General features: G+C 39.8%; 1 protein-coding gene across 5 annotated transcripts in view; it reads left to right on the top strand.

Moving 5' to 3' along the window:
• The window catches only part of LOC112574230, a 74,731-nt gene extending 51,884 nt beyond the window's left edge, over positions 1-22,847 (top strand). For 4 of the 5 annotated variants that reach the window (XM_025255137.1, XM_025255141.1, XM_025255139.1 and 1 more), the window contains 7 exons: positions 3,459-3,583; positions 5,268-5,445; positions 12,702-12,799; positions 14,200-14,307; positions 14,499-14,534; positions 15,034-15,130; positions 17,667-22,847. In XM_025255137.1, the coding sequence (XP_025110922.1) occupies positions 3,459-3,583; positions 5,268-5,445; positions 12,702-12,799; positions 14,200-14,307; positions 14,499-14,534; positions 15,034-15,130; positions 17,667-17,959 (935 nt within the window). In that variant the 3' untranslated portion in view covers positions 17,960-22,847. The remainder of the gene's footprint in view (positions 1-3,458; positions 3,584-5,267; positions 5,446-12,701; positions 12,800-14,199; positions 14,308-14,498; positions 14,535-15,033; positions 15,131-17,666) is intronic. The other variant, XM_025255142.1, reaches the window with a different exon arrangement.
• Positions 22,848-26,949: the final 4,102 nt, after the last annotated feature.

Consider the following 26,949-nt stretch of genomic DNA (forward strand, 5'->3'; position numbering starts at 1 on the left):
AACTTTCCTCAGATTTCAGGAGAAGCCGGTTGATGAATGAGGGGCTCGGAACGTTCTAGACGAATGTCAATAATCAATCACCGAGGTCAGAAGCTCCAATCCTCTTGTTGAATTGTCAAGGCATGCTTCCAGAAGTGAGCCAAAAAAAAGATCGCTATATTTTGTGTTGCAAAATATTGCAAGAAAAAGATTTAGGATATCCAGACCATGCTGACAGAATTGTGATTTTTTTTCATTTTTAAATTTTCTAATTTTTTTCTTCTTGTTACATATTATACATTTTCTTTAAAAACGCTTTTAGATTGTATTTGTTTTTATTTATTTTGACCGTAATGGACGTCTTTGTGTGACTTTCTGTGACTTCATGACAATTTGTTTGGTTTTGACTTTCTTTTTATTTTTATTTAATCCTTTAACATATTTTTATCCATTTTTCTATGTGACATTTCATAATATTGATCAGTTAGAGGACGTCTGAAAAGATTTTCCAGATCACTGTCATCATCTGACATTTGCAATTTTTATGATGACTGTACTACTTTCATTAGGTTACATGAAGTGAAAAATGGTTCCATAGCCTAGAGTCTATAATTGTAAGAGTCAGTGGCACATTTGTAAAAGGGAGCCAACTTCTTGCCATCCGTCACATGTTATCTTCCCTGATATCTCGAGTACCCTTTTGCTCGGTGGGCGGTGACGGAGTTTTTGCAAGCTCTCGTGGGCCTCGAACCCACGACCTTTTGGTCCAGACTTGAAGTGCCTACACTAGAGGAAGGAATTCTCTGTTTTACTTTTTTTTCTATTTATGCTAGCCGTTAAATGACCTTAACCACCCACAGTTGGCCTTCGCTTTTGTGTTTAGTCATATTTGATGTAGGTCAAGCTGTCTTGGCCATGCTGGCTGTGATGGATCGAGTATAGTGTTGAGAAGGAAGACATGTAGTTTAAGCTTTAAGATCGGTTCACTCCGTTAGTGAATATTAGACTTTTATGAAGTAAAATAATTGTCTTCTATTCAACACCAGTCTTCTATACAAAGATGTATTTTAATGATGGCGGTGGTGACAAGATCTGACTTGTAGTCTTTTATCAGACTTCGCTGTTTGGAATGGGTGGTAATCACATGAGCCTCGTTTCCATTACATTTATTTACCTTAACCTTTGACGGCAGAGATTGTTTTCATTGGTGAGTCACCACGTGGTTCAATGAACTAATAAAATGCTAGCTGTAAAGTGGATGAAAAAAGAATGTAACCAGAGACCAAGGACAGACAAAAGCTTTTTGACATTGGAGACGCACTTTTCTGTGAAAACCCAGGATAAGGACTGGAACAGTATATTGATAATATTTAGCACTGAAAAAATTTCAAAAGTGCAATGAATTCAAACTTGTCATGATACGCAAGAGAGAAAAGCTCTATCTTTCCCCCTCCCTTATCACTGTATGTCAATTCGATAGAAAAAAAGACCGCTCGAATTACAGTAACTACATGGACATCTTGCTGAGGAACATGATTGGTAAATGTAATACAAAGATCGATTCTGAAACACAAGGTTATCTCTGGTTTGGAAGAAATAAGGCTTCGCAAGAAATTGAATCAGAATCCCAGAGAGGATTCTTTTCAACAGATCATATATTTTCATTGTATGCAATTACACGTTCTCAGTCGTTTGCCTGATTTACGACTTTTTCCGACATATGAGGTTGTTGAGAGCATTTATTGGATCGCAGGGATCTCATCGGATTATATGAGCAGTAATGGTGATGAATGATCCACGTGAACAGGTATTTGTATTACAAGGAAAATTGAACTCACAGTCTTCATGCATGGTGTCCCCTGTGGTCTAAACAATGAAGTGTAGCTAGCCCAGTGTTTTTCTCCCTCGTCGAGAATTAAATATTTTTGAATATATTTGCAGTCGTAGACACGGTGTTCGACTCTCCTCAGTCCTATGAAAATCTACATTCTTGTGCTCGATGGAGACCTACTGCTGATATAAAATACTCCTTCTGGTCTTCAACACTGCACGCACCAATATGGTTTTTAATAGGATTGAGAGAGAAAGAGAGTCAAGCAGCTCTTAGCTCACTGCCCTTTAAAGCTTGTCACGAGCACTCTAGTCATTATCTCTTATTTGATCACCGCGTCCAACCGACAACCCCTAACTTCCTCATTCCTTTTCTTTTCTCTCCATATTTTCTTTGATCGACAGGCTTTCCTCCATCCTTCTTTCTTTTCCAACCGCTGTTCTGCAACCTTTGCACTGATTGTATTGATCGTCACGTGAGAAACAAGAAGTGTGACCGCATAAACTTCCCTCTCGTTTGCATCGCTGGTCAGTCATCTGCAATGTCTAGCCACCCCAGTCAACCACACCCAACAGGCTGTCCATCTGACGTATTTCTCCATTTATTGACCTAACAGACATGAATAAACAGACCTGCCGCTCTTCAGTATGTCTCGGATAGTTTATATTTGTTTATATTTGTGTTTAGTGTGAGACTCACGTTCATTGGAAATGACAATCTTCAGACCGAACATTAGAACCAGAGATCTCGACAATGTCAAAGAAGATAGCTTCGATCGACCATGTCTTCTTTTGGATTTAAAAAATATTTCTGCCCAGTTCGATTACAGGCTTGACTTTGGAAAAGTTTGACTGACCTTTTTGCTCCTCCCTCTCAGGTCAGGAGGACCTGTTTGCCCTCGCAGCTTCACGGATGGGAATTAGAAACGTGTTTATCCTCTCTTCACGAACTGGAAAAAGATGAGTGTGAACGTGTGATGACATCTCTGGTGACCTGGGGGTCATCGATGACGTGTGGAGAGGGGTTTAGTGTCAGCATCACCTAGTTAATTGTTTGAAATTATCTTTTTGCTGTGTTGTATGCGCGGTTATGTTCAGGAAACTATTTTCACATTTTCATTAGTGTCAAAATTGGGTTTAATCAAGTAAACACATTGAAAAATGAAGTTTAAAAAACTGTGATTTAGTTCCCTGTTGGTCTCCCATTTAAACCTATACACTACCTACAAGTAAAAGGTTCAATAGATACTAACTTTACTGTTCCTGTTTGGATGGTGAAGCTGTTTGGTTGACGTTTATTGCGAGTTTGCTTCTATATTACATTTCCCATTATTGCATCCTTCTTTCTCTAACATTTCTTGCCCTTGGCATATTTATCGGTCATTATCTAGTGCTTTCCTATTATCATAGACATAATTCTGCCATGTCGCTGACGACTGACATATTTATGGCTCATTATGGCTGCCTTCCCATTATCCTTCACATCTTTCTGTCACTTCGCGTACCATCGTTATATTTATTGGACCTATCCTTCTTTTTGAATCATTTTTCTCTGAACTTTCACCGAAATTTTGAAGCCTCGTTCTCGTTAATATTTTCTTTGATTTTTAAATCACGACCGCTTTCATATCTACACAGTTTTGTTGTAGGTGTGGTGAACGGGCAAACCTTGGCTCAGTGCACCCTGGCGGTCAAGGTTGGCTGGGACAGTTACCTCCAGGTGGTGGACACCTCCGACGAACTTCCTCCTAGCCTGAAATCAAACGGAATTAATGTAAGTAGACAGCTTCCCCGGTGCACTAAACAAAGCCTATGACATTATCTCCTGATGGCTCAAGTCAACCTTTACTCGATTTCAGGGAAGATGCTTAGAAAGGAAGGCGAAAGCTTTCAAGCCACATCTTTCGCTTTTTAATAAAGCTCGCATACATGAGTGATTATTGCCGCTTTAAGGTCTGTTTAAAGGGTATCTTTGTCTTAAAAGTGCAAACACTCTGTTTCCTAATGTCTGAGTGAACAGCAGCCCCTGTCTACCCAAACTTTGTGATAATCATTCGAGTAATTTTCGCAGATACCGAATAATAGCATTTTGTTTTTCCTTTTATCGAAAAGATCCAGAATTCCTTTATTCTGGCAAGAAAGAAAAGATCCACCCTCCTACCCACCTTCCCCAGAAAATCTCCCAGCTGAATTTCATGACTAAACTTCATGGCGAACATTGTATCCATGAGGATGCAAGTTTAGCTAAGATTTATTTCCTTTCTAATTTCATATTTCCTTTCATTCTTCTTCATGAGGAAAACATTATTTTACTTTGGCTTGAAACAAGTGGAATACGTCTGGCAATTTTAAAAAGCAACCAGTTCTTTACTGTCCTCCGGGTGTTCTCAGACGACATTAACGATTGCTCAAGATGCATTTTGGGGCATCCGCTCGGTTTAATACCAGGCAGATCGCCCAGTTGCATTCACAGTTATGTCCACTTTGATGAAGCATCCGATGTTCAGTTTTCTCGTCACACCAATATCTCCCATCTTGCCTTGTGATAGTTCCTCCGTTTCGTTTGTCTTTAGTGTTGCATCTCCCGAGATGCACCACTCAGGCGGCCCAAGGAGTTGAGGAGACAGCCTCACAATTCTTCCACCTCACAATTCAGAATTGTGCTTTATTTTATTTTATTTTATTTTATTTTAGGGGGATCTAAAATGACGACGAGGAATAAGAGAAGATGGCGCTTTTGTAATATCAACTGTTAACATTTTTCGAATAGGATAAGCACAATGGGGTTTTTGTTATCTTCAGCTTTATCTACCCGAACCCCACCCCAGTATTTGCGAGCTCAAATCAGACTTACCGGCGTCTTTCCCCTACTTTTATTTTGTGATATATTCATGTATTTTCAAATTAGTCTTTGCATACTTTTTAATACGGTGTTCAGTTTGGTCGATTTTCTTGGGTTTTTTATTTATCAGCTAGAGATTTTTAATTGATTTTTTTTTTAAAATAACGTTTACTATTTATTTGAGCCATCTCCGATCTCTTTCTGATTGCTAAATGAAGTACTGCATTACGATCATCATCATCGTTGTCTTTGTCATCATCATCATCATGGTGGAAGTGCTAGTCGTCTTCGTCGCAACAATTACAAAAAGCATAACCACTAAATTAAAAATAAGAATAAGAATTTGTTTATTGGCCAAGTGATACTACATTCTGAATACGATTTGATGCTGGAAAATTAAAACAAAAGGAAGAATACTCAGACCTATCCTATACATATCAATAAAACAACAAAAATCGAGTGAATATTGTCATAATATTCAATATTTATTCAATTTCCTGTCCGACAGTAGCGATCACTTCAGCGTTTAAGATCGGAAAGGATAAGATGTAAAAATTCCAAGACCTGAGTGCTGGACCGACGGCAACTAGAATAACCTTTGACCTCTGTTCTGCAGCTGGAGCGTCCGGAGTACTGCGCCATCGTGCACAACGTGTCCACGGTGCTGGGCGGCAGCAACAAGTTGCCGTGGGTGCTGTGCGTGCAGCCGCTGGTGGCGCTGTTGATGGCCGCGGCCCTCTGGCTCCCCGCCTTCATCACCGTCCTCGTCCTGCAAGTCGACGACAACTCTGGAAGTGAGAGCGGGGCAGGTCTCTTGAGGGTAGGGGTGGGACGAGGTTGGGGGTCTTTGTAAGGGAGACCATTGGGAACATCACAAACAGAAGTAATGTTATCACAAAATAATGTATTTTGAATTTTTTTCGTAAACTGTAGAGTCTTGAGCACAGTCGTTTATGAGATATACTGTTGTAAATTCCACCTGTAATCATCGTGATGCGTTAAATCCGTTAAAGCGGTGCCACGTCACTCTAGTGTCATGACCTCCGCTGTGGCTTTTGTTTATTTGATTACATACAAACCCGTCAAACAATTAATATTTATGTGTTCTTCTTCCACTCACTCAGTTGGTACCCTATACAATGTTTCGATGTCAGTAAAGTATCAAAAATGTCAAAAATTGTTGGGGTCACCGGGGGTCATCTACGTTCCTTTTATTATGACTTCTTTCTTTCTTCTACCTTCACGTTCTTTGCTGTCGAATATGTCAGTCATTCAGCGTCCTTTCTGCTAAACTAACAAAAGAGAGAAAGATAAAGAAAAAGAATCAGGAGAAGACAGTATTGATTTCATCCGACGAATTTAATGAGAAAAACGTTGGCGACAGCTTTTAACGAGTTTTGCAGGTTTCAATTTTTTTTAATTTACCAGGTGTTTCTGTCGAAAGTTGATGCCGAGTCCTTCTCCAAGAGAGTATGTGTGTGTGTGCGTGCTTGCGTGAGAGATAGAGAGTCCAAAAGCAGACATGGAGGCAGGTGTGAAGTGTAGTTCTGTGTGGTTGATTTTGTCTCCGTCTCAGCTTTTACCGAGGTCTGTCCAGATTTTGTCTCTGACTTGCGAATAACATATTAAATCCATCTAATGTAGTTTCTATGTTTAGCAGCTAGCAGTAAATGATAAAGGTTTCACCATCCTATGACAGAACCAAAGCTCTTGCTGCAGAATATTACAATCCGTTTATACCTGTCATCTTAGACAGTCGGTTACAGTTGCTTCTAAAAGACTTGAGTGCTGGTCGCTCAGTTTGATGCATTTCCAAAAGCAGAAATATCACTCTATTCTTCTTCTCCTTCTTCTTCTTTCTTTTTTTAATTTCTTCTTGCTGAATGTCTCCTGCTGAAACGAAGGCTGCTGTTACTGGCAATGAAAATCGACGTTTTGTGAAACAAACTGTCATGAGACCCATAAACTTTTTTGTCTTCAGGCTTTTGTAATTTCGGAGTCTTTGAGGAAGAGTGAATTTTTATCAGGCTTGTCGAACTTAATGACTGCGTTCGTTAAAGCTGTTTCTCCCTTTTCAATCTCAATACTCTTTTCCTCTTTCGATGAGATGTTGACCAGCACGAGCGCTAGAGCGGTCATCTGCCCTTTGTTGGCTTTCTTGTTTCTGCTGGTCCAGAATCAGGCATCACTATCTGTATGTCGATCTGTCAGTCTGCTTGGCTGAGTGGCCTTTGATAGCTTTGTTCAAACAGCATCAGTTGACATTGTATTGATATTTGTACTGGGCCAGAATTTTCGAACTCTCACTCCTCTGTATGGAATCCAGAGAGAATGGCACGCCACATAAAACCCGCTTTAATAAAAACCCACTAAGCCCCAAATACTTCATCTCTGGTTGTTGGAGAACATAATATCACTTCTTTAAGTTTTGTTTTGCTGGCCAATGACCGTAGGGATGTTTTCTCTTTTAAAATGTAATGAATCTTCATAAAAGATGTTAAGATTTAGGGTAAGGGTGTATGAGTAGGGGTCTTGTGTTTGTGTGAGTGAACATATTCCTAAATTTGTGTTTTAAAGGGAGTATGCGTATATTTATGTGTAGAGTTCTTGGCACGTGTTCATAGAGTGAAGTATAACTAGATTTGTTTATAATTGGATTGTTTACTGCAGTTTTAAGACATTTTGTAGTTACTTTGACAGATGCTCACGCTCTCTCTGGAGCAATAAAGAATTGATCAATGAGTTTTTCTCTCTCTATTTCTCTTTCTCTCTCTCTCTCTCGGCGCCGATCTCTCTTCTTAAAGAGGAAGTAAGAGAAGTTTTGGAGACCAAAATGAAGGAACAAAACCTCACAGTGGCGAACTCTTTTGATGCTTGCTATCACTATCAAACAGCCTGTAAAGGTTGAGCTCCGCCAACTCTTGGGTTCACGCCGCCCTGTGTGTTAGGGGACTGGGGAGGTGCACCCCACTAGTCCTTGAATCCCAAGGAATGTTACCCCTGCAACATGACTGTCTACAAACACACTCTGTCATTCTTCAAGCATGCCTGGTCCTCCGCGCTAGTTCATGCATTTCCTTTTCCCTCTCTGCCTTCGGTTAAACAACCCCTCGTTTCAGAAGCGACCTTTTCCCTGACATTGACCTCAACCCAGTCATCTTTGCTTGCTGACGTCACATTCAGCATCTCTACCATCTTCTTTTTATATTTAGTCTCGCTGCAGCCTCCAGCTTTGTTACTCTTCCCCTCCTACCCTACCCACGTCACGTGCCCATGTCCACGATATCGAGCACATTGCCTTCTTTCTCTTCCCGTTCCTCCCACGACCTCTGTTTATCTTATGTCAGGCTTGTTGATCGGCCGTTTTCGAGGGCCTTTGGCCATGACTCACATAACGATGTCTGACGTCATCAAATCGTGTTACTCTCCCGTTTGACGTCATAGGTTGACGGTTAGAGCTCCCCCGCACATAACGGACCTCCTCAGTAAAAGAAGGAAATGTTATTTTCTTTTTTAGGCTGTAAGAACATTGGGTGGGAACAACCCTGGCAATCCCTGGATGATTCTCGAGAAACTTTGTTTTTGTTTGTGTATCCTGCCTTGAAGTCACAGCTAGCGATACTGATCATGTCATCTGTAGCCTGCTTCGGCAGATTTTTAGTTAAACAAAAAAGGTGTGTCATTTCCTGTACATTTAAATTTTGAGAAAGGTAATACAATAAATTTCATAAACATATTTTTAACTACATGGAGTGTGTTTCTCCAACTAATTTATATGTTACATACAACGACTAATACATTACAACGGCATTTTTCACAAGCATTATAAGAAGTAAAAATCCACTGCTTCCATGGAATAAAAATGAGAATAATGTCAAAGGTCGCTCACATCTGTCATATCCCACAGCATTTTGCAACATAATGGCCCTCAAGCTGCAAGCAATTTTCCAAGACTTGCACGCCTTAGTTTGCGCCGCCATTTTTGAGCTTACACGCTTAGAAAGAACAGAATTGCTAAATGGCTTTTTCTAAATCTTATAAAACATTTCTCATGAAGTGGGCGGTCTCCTTTGGGCGTCCTCCAACACACGTATGTGTATTGCAGAATGGTTGATCTCTTTCTCTTTTTCCACCGGAACAAGCGGCCCGGTGGCGCAACGGTTAGCGCCTGTCACCAATACAGTGAAGGTTGGCTGCCCAGAGTTCATTTCTCGTCTCGGGCACGCTGTTCTTTCTCTGCACGTGGCATCTGTTTACAGGGCTGGTTGCTTGCCGTAATATAGACTTAGTTGCTGACACGGCGTAAAACACCAATCCCCCCCCCCCTTTCCACCGGAACAAACGCGTGTTCTGAGGAACTGGTTCTTTGTGCATAGTCTACAGAACAAAAAAGGGGTTACAAGTTTTCTGTTATTACCATTAGAAATGGCTGAAGGCTGCAACGATGGTTGAACATAGCATCCCCGTATGGTACCGGTAAAATGTTGGGGGAGGGGAGGGTGGATCTCATATTAGTACAGAATATAGACAGTGAGTCATCTGTGTGTGTGTGTGTGTGCGCGCGCGCGTCTGCTCATTATGCATAACAGAACCTGAATTTTACTTAAGGGAATGTAAAAGACTGTGAAAAGAGAGGTTTGGCATACATCTTCCACATGTCCTATCCTAGACATGATGAATCGCTTACCGGTGGCTCTTTGTGGGATGAGTCCTTGACCTTTCACTTTTGGCGCCGTAAAAGCGGAATGCCGCAGACTGCAGACGGAGAGAAAGAATGAAATGTTCTCAATATTGAAAGCATTATCATCATCTGTGGGCGTCGTCTTGAGGAACATGAGGAGAGTATTAGGAGAAGATGTCCTTAGACCACATCTGGTCTTGAGCAAGGCCATCCTGAGTCACTTGCAGAAAAATTTCCTCCTCCTCCTCCTCCTCCTCCTCCTCCTCCTCCTCATCATCATCATCATCATCATCATCATCATCATCATCATCATCATCATCATCATGCAGTGCTTTGCCTTGAGGCACCTTAAGATATTACCATTGACTCTTACCCCCTTGCCATTGTCAGGGATGTGTTGACCATTTATTTTTGGATGCTATTTAATCACTTATTTATTTTCAGCTTTTTTCGCTTCTTCTCTCCATTTAACCATGGTAGTATAAATCAAGTTATAAAGTCTCTTATGTTTACCACAGTAATGCTAAAGAATGTAATACTAGCCGAAAATCAGTTTGGGGTATATTAGAATTTTCGCTTTATATCTGCTTTTTATGAACTGATATACAGATTTTTTTTTTTAGAAATGTGTTATTTAATACAATTTTCTAGAACTGGACACCTGTTGTATCTTGCTGATCAGGAGAATATCGGAATTTTTTTTTTCTGTGAAAGCATCAGGTTTACCGTGAATTTTGTCATTGGTGATTAAAACATTCACACACACACACACACTCTACATGTAACGAGTGCTTTGACACATAGAGCAAAATTACTGCTGCACTGGCAGATGAAAAGAACATGTACTTTGTCCAGCTCTGTGTTATTGGAGATCAATACCGGAAAAACCTCCAAGCAGGTTACACATGAATATTAAATTATAGGGTCTGACTTTATTGCGTGAAACAAAACCCGCAGGGTATTTCGTCACTTCCTTCTCGGGCGGAAATTCTTCTGGATTTTGGATATGTAGACAGACCGGGTCATCCATAGGCAATCTCTTGCTGGCACCATGATCTCCACACAAACACCGACACCTACACATCTGCACACGCGCGAACGCACACACCAAACGCTCCAAACACACATAAATCTTTCTTTCTTTCTCTCTCTCGCTCTCTCGCACATTAAATGTCACATACATGAACGCCCGCCATTAATTTGTCCTTCCCTGGCAGAATTGATGTGAGGATCAAGGATGTAGTGGTGACAGGGATGCCACGTGACTGCACACCTCCATGCCAAGCTAACCACCCTGACCCAGGGCCACACAACAAAGAATCTGTGCACGCAACTATTCTTATCTGTCACGAACTTCTCTTCTGTCCCCTCCCCAAGAACAAGTCCATTGATTACCCGATTGCTGGATGTCTTTCTAACCACTGTTTTCATTAAGTCCTCTTCAGTGAACCGCACTCTGAATGAAGAAGTCGAAGTCTCTTCAACCTTCGATTCATTTATTTCAACAACTCTTCTTTTTTATATCTTTTAATTATTTTGCCAGCTTACAGCTTAAAGTATTTCTACCCTAATTAGAACTAGGGATAGAGGTAAAAGAAAGAGTTTTTTGCTTTCTTTACCCTCGTAAATAAGAACTGTTGTTGTCTTTTTTTAATTATTTATCTTTTTCTCTCTCTCTCGCACACATTTTTTTTAGCCTTCCTCCAATACATACCAAGTGATCTGTGATAACAGGAAGACAACAAAAGTCCACTTGCACCAGGTTTATGCGTTCAGAAACAAAGCTGTGATAACAAAATAATGATAAGGCAGGAGGCAGCGAGAGGTGAGAGAATAATAGAATAATAAACAAATAAAAGATCATAAAGGTCACGTGACCGAGTAGCGCGCGCTGGGTGTTCAGTGAGCGGACAAGTACACCAACACACAGTCAGCATCATTGTAACTCTGGATCATCAGCGTGAATGCTTCTCGGGATTTCAGTGAAATGTAAAAGTGCACAGGGTGGAGGCTGGAAGGGGAAGACAAATCCTTTCTGCAATGAATCACGCAGGGCACGCGAAGCTTACAGCCAACGGATTTTCTGTGATTGTGTGAACGTTGACAACACAATCACAGGATGAGAAGCCGCAACTCTTGTTTGTAGGAGATAAAAATGCAGATGGCTGCTTCGAGTTCAGATTTATCCTTTCAGTGGATGTTGTTTGGATATATTTCTCTTCCTCTCTCTCTCTTCCCTTCTCCGCGAATATGCTCGGGTAGGAACAGTTTCGTTTGTTGTGCAGACCTGATGCTGATGGACAGAAATGAATGTCATAGGAGTGTTAGTGTTTGTTGCTCTTCTCACTGATTGATATGAAATAACTCCAAGAGATACATCTGTAGTTTAAGGAAGACCAAGAGTTTCTTTTGCGATTCAAGTTTTATGCACCAGAAACATTTTTGCTATCATACTCGTGCGAATGTCTGTCTGCATGGTGGGAACTCTCTTCACGATGTTCACAGAAATTAATTTAGTGGTATATACTTTATACATTTCAAAAGAAAGATCCATACTGAGCGATGTTGAAGAAAAAATTTAAAAGACAATGCAATATTCACAGAATAACTTGTCGTCCCTTCATGCGTGCGTTTTCTTCGAAAGGGTCTGACTTTCTAGAACCATGAAGGTTATCAGATAAATAATTTTATTCACTGAAAAAAATCTGGTCCGTTGTGCCATAATAAGAGTCCCATTCCCAGGAAGGGTTCATTAATCATTCTCTGCAGGATAATACAGCTGAGCTGTCAGTCCTAAAATGAATGTGAAACTATGATCGCACTGATGCTTTCTGACAAATTTGAACAAATACATAATCTCTATCTCTATCTCTCTCTCTTCTATTTCGCTTACAATGAAAACGTTTATGATGACAGAAACGTGGTTTGCTCAATAGGCTCCAGTGGAGTTTCCAACTTCCGCCTTCACTTAGGATTTCAGTTCATAGAACCGTCACGAAGCCAGCAAATGATTTGACTAATCTGCTTGATGATGAGAGCTGTGTCCCCTGACATTTTTATTTGTCGTCATAGTCTCCCCTTTCCTGTGCCTCCTCTCTCCTTTTTCTTCGAGCTTGTTCTGTACTTTACATTTTTTCTATGTCATACATATAGTGGACCTAGAGAAGCTAAAAGGCTTCTAAACTGACAGTCATGTGCTCCTAACAGTTATTATAACTGTATCTTGTTGCCTTACTAAAGCGCTTTGAGCCCACCTTAGGGGTTATTAGTAGTGCATGTGCACCTAAGACCAGCGGTGTACCCAGCATCAGTCCCAGATGTCACTCAGGTGAACTTAAACTAATTTGATATTTTTTTTGTTTTTTTTAGTGGCCCTTCCAGTACGTCTGGTGGTCTTCGTGTTTCCCTTGGGGATTGTCAGCTTTGGTTACCTGCTGAAATGGCGCCGTCGATACTGGCTGTCGAAGGTGAGAAGAACGAAAGAAAGAAAGAAGTAAAAGAGAAACCATATACAGAACACTTTTCCACATAATTTTAGAATGGTGTTCACGTGTTCTTTTTAACATGGTCGAGGCTAATCTGCGAACATTCAAGCTTAGCGGTCGTTGAGCCACACCAGCTTCCAAAAACACACTTAGAGCTTGCACAAACAGAACACACGAGTGCAAGTCTGAAACGGTTTCAATGGATGGTTCTGAACTATGATTGGTACAGAACACTGCACTCAGAAGCCAGGTAATAGGCATATCAGCCCAGGCCGGCAAGTAAAACAATAGGAATACGAGAAGAACGATCTCGACAAGAGAGGCAGGGAAATTGAGGTTTAATGGCGATCGTCGCATCAATGTGATTTGGTTTATTACCAAAAGCGCACTATTACTTGATCCTATAAACGGTGCCCAGATGTAGTAAATTAGAGTTTAGTTTAGCATTTTTACTTGCCCGGAAATACAGGATAATTATCAGACCGTGCGAGTGCATTTTGATAGGAAGGTTTCCGAACTGAGAGACGCGCCGGTTCGTTACTCTTGTAGCGAAGGAAACTTTCCCCAACTGGCGGGAATAGAAATCTGACTCCATATACAGAGTCGGGACAGTGAGCCACTTCCCAACGACCTTTACCACCTTGACCTTTCAAGATGTTTAGAGAGGTTGAAAGCCTTCTCTCTCTCTTTTTTTTTTTTTTTTGCTTCTTTTTAATTTATCTTTAAATTAAGCTTGGAAATAAAATGTATGGTCTTCATTCCAAAAGCCAGTTCTAAGGCACAAAATCTATTTCCCTCTTTCCTGAACAAAAAATTAACAAAAAAAGAAGATAAAAAATTTAACAAGTTAAAAAAAATAGCAAAAAGTGTTACTGGATAATCAGCTTTTATGAGACACTATTTTTAGCCTCGATCGCTCGATGTGATTGCATTCCATCACTAAAATGTCCTCATTAAAGCCAATTCCACGGCTGTTATTCATCGGTCTTCTGTTAAGTGTCAATGACGATTTCCATTAAAGTTTGACAGAACCCTAATCCTGAGAAGTTGGTGGCTGTAATGCTTGTAATGTTTGCATGCTTGTGCATATGGAACTTGGTCGAGCCAGCGCTTCAGGACCACATGCTTGTATGTTCAAAGCACATTTAGTGTACTTTGTGTACATGAGTGTATATTTAGGCTAGGACGTGGAAAAATATTAATAATAATAATTTAAAATATTTTACAAGTTATTCAAGTTAGATTGTTCGAAATTATGTTCAGGGTTGATAAAGCTTACTGGCTTTTTTTTCAACTTAATCATATGATGGAAATGCAGTAAAATTCAAATTAACCTTTGTATTCTCTAGATAATTCTGTCATTTAAAAATTTGTTTTTTTAGATAGTTAGAATACTGGTCCAGAACTGTGTGAAGATGAATCAGCTGCTGTACTGCGAAGGTCGTCCTATCCTGACAACAGCTGGTCATGTCAGAGCCAACAACTTTGCGGTATCCTTTGGGAAGACAGCAAAATCTGTAACTCGCCAAACATCTGTGAGAACAGAAATGCTGACCACCATGTCCCGTCTGTTTGCTTTCAGTCCGATGTTGGCCACATTTCAATCCATTTGATACAAAAAAATAATGTCATTATTTGCTGTTTAGAAATTGATTCATGACTTCTCCTTAACGATTAGCAGGTTTATTTTGTTTACTTTGATCTCACAGATTGTGTGGTAAGCTGATTTTATGTTTCTACGTTCAGAAAAAATCATCGATGATGATAATAATAATAATAATAATAATAATGATGATGATGATGATGATGATGATATAATAATATAATAATAATAAATAATAATAATAAATAATAATAATAATAATAATAATAATAATAATAATAATAATAATATGCGATTGTTGCAATATAATATATCGCAGAATCACGCTCAACATCACCTCAGCACCCGATATAAAAACTTAGCACATGAAGGAACACAAAGATGGGCTTCGGCGACGATGAAGCACAAAAAGACAGTGAAGACACAGAACAGCAACAGACAGTAACCACAAAATTTCATCAATAAAGTAATTGGTAGGACCGAATAATCAAGAGACAGTAAAGGAGGGATGATATAGTTGCCATGTACTGTACATGGCATAATTAATAGGTCATTATCATAACGCATGTCTTTTATTTTACCTGAAAATATTCTGACACATTTATTTATTTAGAGAAGCGTGGACTTGCTGTTGTTCACCTGTTTAGAAGATGACTGGGACAAATTGATGCGGCTGGTGGAGTTCTACACTCGTGACAAGTCGTACCTGGCCAGGTGAAGTCTGGTGTTACCTGTATCAGTGTATCTGCATCCTTCTGGGGATTTTGCTAAACGATCTCAACTGTGGGACTGTGCATAAGGAGAAATTATAAACCTTTAAAAAAAATCTTATTAATGAATACAAGAGCACGTGACACAAAACGATGCGAATGGCTTAATACTGAGCTGAGATTTTATGCATATTTTGGTAGACATTTTCCCGAGGGTGAGGTATGACTGTAAGTTTAGCAAACGAGCAGTCTCTTAAAATTTGCAATAAAGATAAAATATCTGCTTGTTAGAAATATCCTGTCATTCAAATGCATTTCATGGCCTTTTTCCCGTGCATCTCATCTTCTGTCGTTAACGGGCTCAATTACGTCACACAACCCCTCCCATTCCCCTATTTTGCCAGCAAGAGATGAAGAGGTTTCAGTTAGTCTCGCAACATACAGGTAAAGCAAGCTAACTTGTAAGGACCGCAGAAAGGACAGAGCAATTAGAGCTTTTCCGTGTTCCTTTTATTCTTCTATAAAGAAGAGGTTCACAAGAAGTTCAAGTAGTCTCTCTTCGCATGCGTTGCCTGGCGGTCGGACGAGAGATGCTCAGCCTGGCGGGCCCTTCACACCTCTTTGAATCGTGTCATGATCGGCGATGTTAACGACTTGATTACCGTGCTGACATTTTGAAAACGCCGATCTTTCCAGTTCCTTGCGCGAACTGATGACGCAGGTCCTCGCGCCCGTTGATCGATGTGTCGTCCTTTATCGTTGATTCCCACGCCTAACGATTCATCGTCACCAGGCAAAGCGTTGGATTGAGTTTTGGTAAAAAAAAATAATAATAAAAAAAAAAAAAAAAAAAGAAAAAAAAGCAACGTGTGCAGCACTTAATTAGCTAGATGTCAGCCTGAAACTCGACGTGTCTAATTTGTTTGTTATGTACATCCATGATGTATATCTTTACCAACTATACCAAGTGCCATGCAGTACAAAACGGAACTATAAAGAACAATATATAGAATATAACCAATAAATATTTATTTTTAAAGTTGATGGCGAATGAAGGCAACTGAAAAACATCTAGCGCCACCCCTATATGATGTCATGGAGATCATCATCGTCGTCGTCCTCTGTATACCCTCTTTTTCTCAACAAAAGCAAAAAAAAAAAATTAAATGTTAATGGCATTGCGTTTTTCATTGTTTGTTTTTATTTTTAGCTCAACCTGGCTCTCGAACACAATTTTCCTGTTGGGTTCAAGGAAATGAAAGAAAGAACAGCCAAACACTCTCAGAAACTTTATTTCTCCTTCCGCAGTCCTGCCTATAAGTTGATAATAATGACCTCGGGATCAATCGAAAGGCGTAGCCATGCATAGATGAGCACGCCGCTCTTGCTTGTATTTCCAGCCTAACTAGCCATTTTTTCTCCCATTTTTTCTATCATTCTATCCTTGCCTGCCTGCCTGCGACCCTGTCGGTCCGTTTGCCTACTTCCCAGACTAGGTCAAAAACCATTTGTTCAAGCGTTCAGAGGTTTTTAACGAGTTTTTAAAGGCAGATTCTCGATTAGTGCTTTAACAACCTAGTGACACAGCGTTCTTTCTTGACATGCATCATCAATACCCGAGAAGATGATAATGATGGTCATAATGATGACTGTTCTCTCCATTACATTTTTTAACTTCATTTACCTAGAGCTGTCGAGCTAAGAATTTTGACATTTGCATCCCCGGACAAGAAGTTTATTAGATACTTTTTTCACTTTTTATTCCTGATTTAGAAGATGATGACGGAGTCCCATTTTCACAGCACAAAGGCCACGGATTTTTTTCCCCAGTTCGTCAAGGAACTCCAGCAGACTCATTACTGTTCATTTCAAGTTCCATTCTGGTTCTGCTTTTGCAGAACTGACTATTAGACTAAATATGAGTCATAGGATTTTTTTAAATTTTGGCGTTGTCCTAGTTTCGCCGACTGTTTGTTATACACTCGACTACTAAATCTCAAAAAAATATTCAGTTATGATAATTTAGCAGCCTTGATCTTTCTGCGTTTCGATCCTCCCAGTGTAGAGTTCTTTCTCCCCTTTTCATGCGTGATTGAACTCTGTGGAAGAATCCTACCCATTATCGGGTTTCTCCTGGTGAGCTTCCACGTAAGACGTAATGACGTGAGATAACGTCTCCCTTCAGCCGTTAAGTCATGCGTTGGTAGGAGAGTCTAGTCAAAGCATGGAATAGGCACAATGCTCACTACTAAAATTTCAGACCGACAAGAGAACGTTGTCTTTTTTTAGAAAGGATGGAGGAGGAGAGTAAATAGTCACCGAGTAGACATATTTTCAATCCCGTATAAAAGTTTCATTGCTTAGTCATTATTTTCTAGTATCGTTGATTTTTTTTTAAGTTCAGGTCTTGTTAGAGACCGTATTCCACTTTCATATTATGTCAAATACTGCGCTATGGAAAACTCATATAATTGTTGTTGTTGTTGTTGTTACCTGTGACAAAGTAAAGGTGTGCAACGCTGTCCTGTCGTATTTTCCCAGGTATCCATGTCGGAGCGTCTGACAGTCATGATGGCTGCGGCCTACCTCCTGAAGCTGGTCCGCTGCGTCCTGCCTCATCCTCCGCAGCAGCGCCACATCGGAGGTCAGCTGTGCCTGTGTCAGTTCACCGAGGAGTGCGTCACGCGCTTCGTCCACGCGCTGGATCGCGAGGACGTGCCAGCTCTGGCCGAGCTCTTCACGCGCCACCTCTTCGGCTACGTGTCGGGATCGGCGGTGCAACGTATCAACAAGGACCTGTTTCATCGTCTCCACGCCACGGGGCAATGACGTCACTTCCGTCGGAAACGCCAGCCGTCACGTGAAGCGAGACGAATGTTTCACTGCGACGTCCAAAACGTTGTTTTTTAAATTTTCTTTAGTTCTCGGACTTTTGTGATGAAAAAGGGTGTTAGGAGAAATTTCACATACAGGATGGAATACACAGATATTGTGTTTCAAACTGAATGGAGAACTGCGTGGGGTTCCCTTCTCGTGTCCTATTCATCTTTTCTCATTCTGATCAGCATTGACTTGCACTCAGCTCGCCAAACTGTGTCGTGCAGAGCAAGCACACGGGAAAAGTAATATTTTCTTACATTACGAGATAGCAGCTGCAGCTGCTAGTTATGGCGTAGATGAACTCTTTTTACAGGAGAAAATTGTGTGTTCAAAGATGATGTTCCCTCTTTACTTAGCTTTTTTTATTTGCTGTTCCGATGAATGTAAAAGTGCGATAAATGATAAAGGACAGTTATAAAGGAGCAACACAGTGAAGGATAAAAAAAAGTCGAGTTTGAAATGTTTTTTGAGATACCCTAAATTAAATTCCTAATACGCCATACGTTAAAGTATCTGAAATATGTTGAAGTACCCTAGCGCTACTTCTAGGGCTGTCTCCCCAGTAAGCTCTGGGACATGATCTGTATTCATGTATTTTATGTTTTGTTTCTGTTTACTTCTGTAGATCGAAACTCGTGAGCTGCGTTGACAGGCTGGTTCCTTTGCTGTACACAGAAGACAGTTATTTACTTTATTGTTTTGCCTCCGGTTTTATCTCATTCCCCAAGAAGCTATATGTCACAGTAATCGCACTCCGGACCCAAGACAAGTCTTCGGTCGAGGTTTTCTCCCATTTTTTCTTCGATTTTTGCATTAAGAACCCACTTTATCTTCAGCCACGGACCTCGTTTACTGATGTAGGTAATGTAGGTCCGTGTCTACAGCCTCTAGCCATCTCTGAGGTATATGTAGGACTAAGATGAGTTATTGAAAACTTGCTTTATTCCTGTTGCACTACCGTGAAAAAACGAGAACTTCAAATGTGCAGACATTCTATGTTGGTTTTCCTCGTGATCTTTATTTTTAAATTCCTCCAAGATGATGTAAATACTTCAAGTGAACCTTACCTTTCATATTCCCGCTGTGAAGGTCCATCTTATTAATCAGATGGATTTCCTGTAATATGTTTCCGGTGTTGCAAGCTAAAGGGATTGAGATGCCACTGTGTTAAATGGACGCAGTGTGTTTAAGAAATAAATTAAGGCAGTGGTCTGCAGTCAAGAAGCTTCAGTTTGACGCCATTGTGACATAGGAATTGTATGTGAACCATGTATTACAGCTACTTTTCATTTGAGTCTAATATTCCATAAATGTACGACTGTTAAGATAATCCGTGTTACGCATGTTTGGTCAAGCGAAAGATGTATATATGCCGAAGAGTACTTCTTGTTTGTGCCATGTCTACACCGAAACCAAAGTAAGTTGTAAAATCTGCTTTATCTTTTTTATATTGACAGAGGTTATACCATGAAGAGATTACTATTACATTTTCTATTAATTCTATTTTAGATATCCAGTACTGATACAATCTTTTTGAATATTTGTGGGCTGACGGACTTCTTGCAAGTAACCAGTCAGATTTCCTATACAAGGGCTGTAAATCTTCTGTAGGATACTTTAAATGTCATGCTTGCATGGAGACCTCAGGAGTGTGGTCTTACTGCTTCGTGTGTTGTGGATGTATATATATATATGTGTGTGAGTGCGTGTATACACTTTTCTTGTGAATTTCATCATTTGCAGCTTATGCACGATATAAGGACATATCACATTGTATTCACGTCCAAATCTGTTAGCATCTTCCCCCTAACAGTAAACCGATCTGAACTCCCAGGATACCTTATTCACCAACATCAACGCTGAACTTGTGTGTAAATATCTTTAGCTAAGCTTGTGGGTACCAAATCATTCCTATTCTGAACACCATTTGTGAAATATATTCATACCATTCACATTTGGGATGCACTGACTGAATAACTTTTTGCATATGGCGCTGCTTGGTCGTTGGTGAAATTGCTGTTGCAGCAGAATAATATGCTCTTATGTAACAATGTTATTATACCTGGTCAGCTCTGTATTATACCTGAGTAATAGCACAGTCATCTTTCTTGCTAGCATCAAATTGTCAGGAGCACCAATCTATTGTTCTTCACTTTCACCAAAGACTGACATTTACCTTCCCTATACTAAGGTCTGAGCAACTAGAGGAAGAAAAAAAATGGCATCTATTATTGAAGAACTGTGTGGAACATTCCATTCACTCTAATCAATGCTTTAATATTTTCAAGGGACATCGATACGTCCATGTGTCAAAAAACTAATTATAATTCAATTAAAATTAATGTCAGGATGCTAAAGTATAATGCTATTAAAACTAATGTCTGTAAAAATTTATTGTAATCCTAAATTTATTTATGTAAGAAAATTTCAATCGGGCGTAAATAAATAAATATGCAACAAATAACAACATGAGGAACAGAATTTGATTATTTCTTATATACAAAATTTGCTGTCCCAAAAGAAAAATCCAGCTCCGAGGCTGAAAAGCTTTAAGAAAGGAAAGGAGTGTCTTTTTATTGTCGTGGTTATAAATAACATCATGGCTAAAAGCTCCAGAGTTTGTCTCCCGTCCCTGACTTTCCTACATAAATTAATTCCTGTTTTTCTTCCAATGGACATATTCCTTGCCGGGGAGTGTTCAACCTCTTCAACCTCTGTTTTCACTTTAGTCTGAATTCCCTCAGGCTTAAACCCTTGTTCAATGTCTTTGTGAATTTCGTCATGCGTTAACATTATTTTTGTTTATTCTAATAAGAAGGGTGGCTGAATCACAGTCAGAGTTAATAAATAAAAAAAACGCCTTGAAAAAAAAAGCCAAATCCACAAAAGAATTAAATTCACACATATGAGAAAAGAGATTTACCTCGAAATTACAATATTATCAAAAAGAAGCCTTGAATTCTCGCCAATGTGCAAAGTTGACTTCCAGGTTTTGATTGACATTAGCTATTTTTAATTTAATTTGCAGCTAGACGGGGATCCGGTAGTGTAGTGTTTAAAACACTCGCTTGTCACCACCGCTGCGAGAGGCCTTGTGTTCAGATCTCATGTCGGGAGGGCTGGATGTAACGGTTCCTTTGAGTACTCCAAGGTGGAAACACTTTCCTACTCAGCCAATCAACAACCATCATCTGGTGATGTCATCCGAATAGTTACAGGGAGGTGTTTCCAGCAAAAGCTGACTTCAATTTCAAACTTACTGTCTTTCGATCAATTTTTTTCAAGAAAAAATTTTCAGATACACGGGTATTGAACTGCTGCGCCTCCGGTTCGCGTGCCTGTGTTTACCTCGGTTACCTGCTTCCCCGATCGACAACGGCATCAGTCTAATCTGGACAACTTGTTAGCATAGGAAAAGCATCTCTTATCAAATTTTGTTGATTTCTGAGTAACTTTGATTTGGTTCCTCAATTTCAAGATCTTTTGTAACTTCCACTTGTGTGTTAAGTATGGTTTATAACTAGGGACTTCAAGCAAAACGAATGTTCTTTTGATCGCTCGACATTATTGGACAACATAGGAGTGATATTGTTTTCTTATGAGCTTCGATCAGCATTTTATGCAGCAAGTCTGCCAAAGCGTTATAGATGTATTCTAGTGGAAGATGATGAATGCATAACATGCTATTTTAAAAGCAAAATAAATATGTAAGTGAGTGGTGTTTGTTTTTTTTTTGTTTATGTTTTTTTTTTAAGCGCCGCTCCGTTTTTCTGTTTCCCTGTATCCATCCTTCTCTTTATTTCTCTTTTTTCTTTCTCTCTCTCTATATATAAATTCTTTTTTGTGTGAAAACACACACACTACTGCACATCGAACCTCCTCACACGCACAAACGATAATTCCTTTGAACACACTCCCTGGTTTTTCATGTAAATAAACTATAAACCAATACTGAGTTACATTTTGTGCAGCCATCTTTATTTAAAGATTGTGACTTTTCTAAATTTGCTGTTACAAGGTTTTTTTTGTGTCTGTTTGTGTCACGGCGAACTGATCTTTGTATTTATTCTCAGTATTTGACTGCTAGCCGCACCATATGTATATCTCCAAGGATTTCATTCACATTTGCAGAATTATCACTCTTTGAATTTGTTGAACAGAATGCATTCAGATGGAATGTTTCTTGTCATATTACACTTTTTAGTTAAATAAATGTGTATATATGTGTATGCATGTATATATTTCTTTTGATCGTATAGTTTGCCCTGACTTGTGATGGTATATCAGCCACTTCCAAGAGGACTAATTTTTGCATCATAAATTGTGTTTTGTTTCTCGACGTTGGCTGTGCTCACATGATTGTTTCCTTGTCATGCACAAAGCACAAGTGAAGAATGTGTCATTGTCATATCCAGCTGTAACTGCAATCCTCAAAAAATTAAACAACACTATTATTTTATCATCTTTGTGTTTGGATTTCTTCTTATGTTTTTTGTATGATACAGGGGTGTCTCTTCATCTATGCTACGTTTGGACTGAAGCTGTTTCTCTTAAATCCTTTTTATCCAGAGTAAAGTGAGCGTAAGGAAGCACACAAGAGAGCAGCATGCCATATTAGTTCGAGGTCTTTTTTTGTGGTGGCTTCTTCCAGTTCCCCGTAAAGAAAGCAAAACCAAACAAACAAACAAACAAACAAACAAAACCAGCAAAAACAAAAAAACAAAAACAAAACAAAACAAAAAATGCTGCTTCTCTCTTAATTGCTTTCATTGTTATATTGATAAGTTCAGATTGACTGGCAAGAATAGCAGGAACTATTACTACAGGACATTTGAGATTACTATGCAACATAAAGGTCGGCGTAGCATTTTGAAAATGTTTCTGGGCTTTTAGGTCTCAAAGGTTTGTGACTAAGGGGAGGTCAATAATGTGCCGAGCTTTTCTGATTAAAAGCGGAGCCTTCTCTCCCATTCAGACAGAATCGCTTACTTATTATTGCTGTCAGAAATAACGAGCAGACCAAATTATTATTGATTGTAATCTTATAGCTACTGCATACATGGATGAATGGCAGGGTCGAGTTGACCAGATTGCACATTAGTCTCTGATCCTAGTTATTAATCGAATAAAAGATGTTTGGCTGTATGCGTGGAGTAATGGTTATCGGAGCGAAGTGCATCCTGAATGTATCCTAGGAAACTACATGAATCCGTGATTTTTTCTTGTTGTGTGTGCACTGTCTGGTATGAGGTCCTGGCGACGTCCGTGCTATAAAATCCGGGAAATGTTTGTAATTAAGACAGAAGATCGATCAATATAGCACAAGCTACAGGCATGGCTGAATGCATAGTTTAGGATACAGTGTAATGAAAGTTGTGAACAGATTTCAAAAGCGACTGAAAGGGTTCATATAGTTATCAAAAACTAAATATATATGTACCGCTGTGTGGATCAAAGCTGGCTTACAGATCTTTTCTACTGTACTGAAAGTATTTCTTTTTTTGCTTGAGATATGTTGCTTATCAGTCATGGAAATTTCTCGAAGAGAGCTATCCATCTTAATTAACTTTCTTATACGTACGTTATACATTTTCCCTTCATAGGTACAATGTATATTTATATACATTCTGTTGACATACACCCTGCATGCAGTCATCAAGATAAGTGATTCAGTGATATTCATACGCGTCCGTGGTGATATTCTGCTAGTGCCACTTTTCCCATACTCTGAATATATAATATATACTTTGGTACAAAAGCCAGTACGTGTCGTAAGTGATATACTATATAATTACATAAGAATTGTGAGCAGGACGTCCGCGCATAGACGATCTGATAGCTTCCACTCAAACACACATACCTATACCCGTCGTGTGATAAGCAGGGCCGGCGCTAGGCTATGTTGCGCCCTAGGCGAAAGAAAAATTCTGCGCCCCCCCCCCCCCAACACACACACCTCACAAAAAGTGAACCCTGTTATATCATTTATTTTGCAATTTATTTAGTCCTGGTCATGAAATTGATGGTTAAAACCTCACTTTTCTTGCTTTTTGCTGTGCAAAACGAGTTATCAGTTCCTTCAGATTGAGTGCATTTGCCAAGTCATGCTCAATAGATATGGTGGCCAGCCCAGTCTCTCTTGCAACATTGTGGATCTCGTATAGTTTTTAATTAATTTTAATTTTGAGAAACTCCGTTCTGCACTGGCAACAGAAATTGGAAGGATCAGTAAAATTCTGAGAGACACTACAACATTCGGCACAATATCAAATAGCTTATGTTGGATTATGAATGTTAAGACTTCTTTGGGGTTCATTTTAGGTTTGGGAAGTCTTCTATCCACAACCTGTAATTCAGAACAGAGTTCCTCCGCGTCGATGTCTTTGCTGTCTCTGTGCATTAGTGCCTTTGCCAAGACCTCGCAAGATAGTAGAATGTCCTTCCTTGGTTTTTCAGAAATGCTTTGGATATCATAAAGAAATCCATATACATGTAATGCACTGTGCTCCTGAATCTGTTTAAATCTGTCTTCAATGGACGCAGTTCAAACAAGAAAGCTATAAGGCTTAAATATCACCAGTAATGATTGCGGCGGTCTGTCTCAGAACTCAAAGCGATTGTGATGTGATAAAGACCACCAGACTGTCACGGACCCGTTTGTGCAATGAACAGTTTTGCAAAAAGTTACACCAGCGCTGTCGCAACCCGTTGCATCCACACAATCAAAATAAGCACTATAAGAAATAAGGAAATGAAATTAATGTAAAGAAAGACATAAATCGTGTTAATAAACTATATACAGCTATATCACAGTGTATAAAATTCATGCGAACTTATCTTTACAAACTCTCATGAAGTGGCTGTAGACAGCAGCACTGTTCAGTCTGGCACGGCTAAATGCAATTCACAACTCCAAGCACCCGAACAGACGATTACAAAGTAAATTCAAACAGCAACACGAGATACAAGTGAGGTTTTGACATCGTCCTGTGGTTTTTAAGTTAAAAGTTCAAGCTACCTCTTCCCCACTCTGGCTGTCCAGCCCTGGTAATGTGATCTGACTTTCTTTACAGTGGTAGAGATTTATCTCTACCCTTCTCCACTAAGCCACCCCACTGAGGTCCTTTCAGTCTTTCTCTCTTCTCTCTTTCTCATCTCACGGACAACTATCAAGTAACATCGCACCACCTTCTTTGTCCAGTCTTCTAGTCTGATCCGACTGGTCATTAACTGTGACAGATTTATTGCTACCTGTGTGCCTGTCCACCTAAAACCTCCATGGCAAGTGCTTTCAGTCGTTCTCTTCTTTCTCATCTTACAGATGAACTAACAAGTAAAACCGAACTGTCTACATGTTTGCTGCTTAAAAATAGTAGAAAAGTGGTTTTCTGCAAGAACTCATTACGACCAGAGGCGTTAGAACCCAGAAGTGTCAAAGAATGGCTTACTAAAATTAAATCTTTTTCGAGAATTTGCTGCAGATTTGATTAATAACTTATAAGTAAGAACTACTTTTTGTCAAGAAAAAGTACGTCTGTTTTTCAATTGCAGGCGTGCATCATACACACATGGATGCTTGCATGCCTCCCAAAATCAGACCTACACTTATGAGTAGAGGCATTTCAAACACTCCTGTAAAAGGTTTTATGGAGTGCACACTGATGGAGACAAGAAATGTGTAGCACCTTGCTCTGGTCTTATTTTGCTGTGTGGTGTAAAACTCAAGCTATCACAGCTTCCAGCCTCTAGACCACCCTGATAGCAGCTACTTTGTTCCCATCCAAAGTCACACCTCACAGGTGGGCAGGCAATGAAAGAGTCTGTCAAGAGAGAGTCTTCTGAACACTAACAATGCAAAGTTGTAAATCATGGTGTCAGCTCCCCAAACACAGTCCAGTGATCAACACTGCGTGGTGTCCAGCATAGGGTTTGTTGAAAACAGAGAAGTATGTAGACTGTAGGTCTTAGTACGCATTATCTCTTAATAACATTTCAAATATTCTGTCAATGGAGCTAACAACAAGCTATCCGTTCAAACTGTAGACAAACAGATGCACTCTTAGATAATAAAATAAACATTACAAGTTGACAACTAATTAAGCGTAATACACCAATCGAACAGAAATTTCATAATTAATAAGAAGTTAAATATTCACGACATGAGTCACAACAGTAAGTACAAGACTATAGGACATCAGTGTCAGTAAATAGATATGCTATAAACTTCAAATGGCTCTACTTGATGTTTGTCGCTAAAGACTTTAATACTCTTATTAACTAAGAACGCGTTGGTGACATTAGCTAAGTTCCTTCGGGTTGAAAGTTCGTAAGTGTAAACAATATTCAGCATAAAACAGTTGTCATAACCACAGAGAAACTCGCGTAGCAAACTCAAGTACGTGTTGTTGTCCCTGATCTCAGCTGCAGTGTTTTCAATGCATAAGTGTGGAACCTCTTCAATAGTAAGATAGAGGAAAGAAGGTGAGCTTGGTATTAGTGGAATTGGTCACTCCATCGTAAGGGTCCGCACTGACCAGGCCCCATCCACCAACCCGCCCCTCCGCTGTCTATTCTCCGCCCTCTTTCCCCGCTGGTTAGCTGGTCACTTCAAGTGCGCCCTGTAATAATGGGTTTTCCTGTACTACATCACTACATGAACTGAGAACTCGTGGGTGAAGTCAACCTACAAGCTGAGGAAAAGGTGTCTTCCACCAACGCCGCCCCTCTCAACTCCCTTCCCCGCCCCTCTGCCGCCCTCTACTTGCCTGCCGGTTAGCTGGTCACTGCAGGTGCGCCCTGGGATAATGCGATACATGTAGTGTAGTGGGGTTTTCCTGTCATACATGTACTGAGAAACTAGCGTGGTGGTCAGTCTACAAGCAGAGGAAAAGTGTCCTGCTAATATCATTTTGTGAAAATGACATTTTTCCCTAAAATTA

Source organism: Pomacea canaliculata, linkage group LG10 (assembly GCF_003073045.1).
Source record: "Pomacea canaliculata isolate SZHN2017 linkage group LG10, ASM307304v1, whole genome shotgun sequence".
NCBI classification, from domain to species: domain Eukaryota; kingdom Metazoa; phylum Mollusca; class Gastropoda; order Architaenioglossa; family Ampullariidae; genus Pomacea; species Pomacea canaliculata.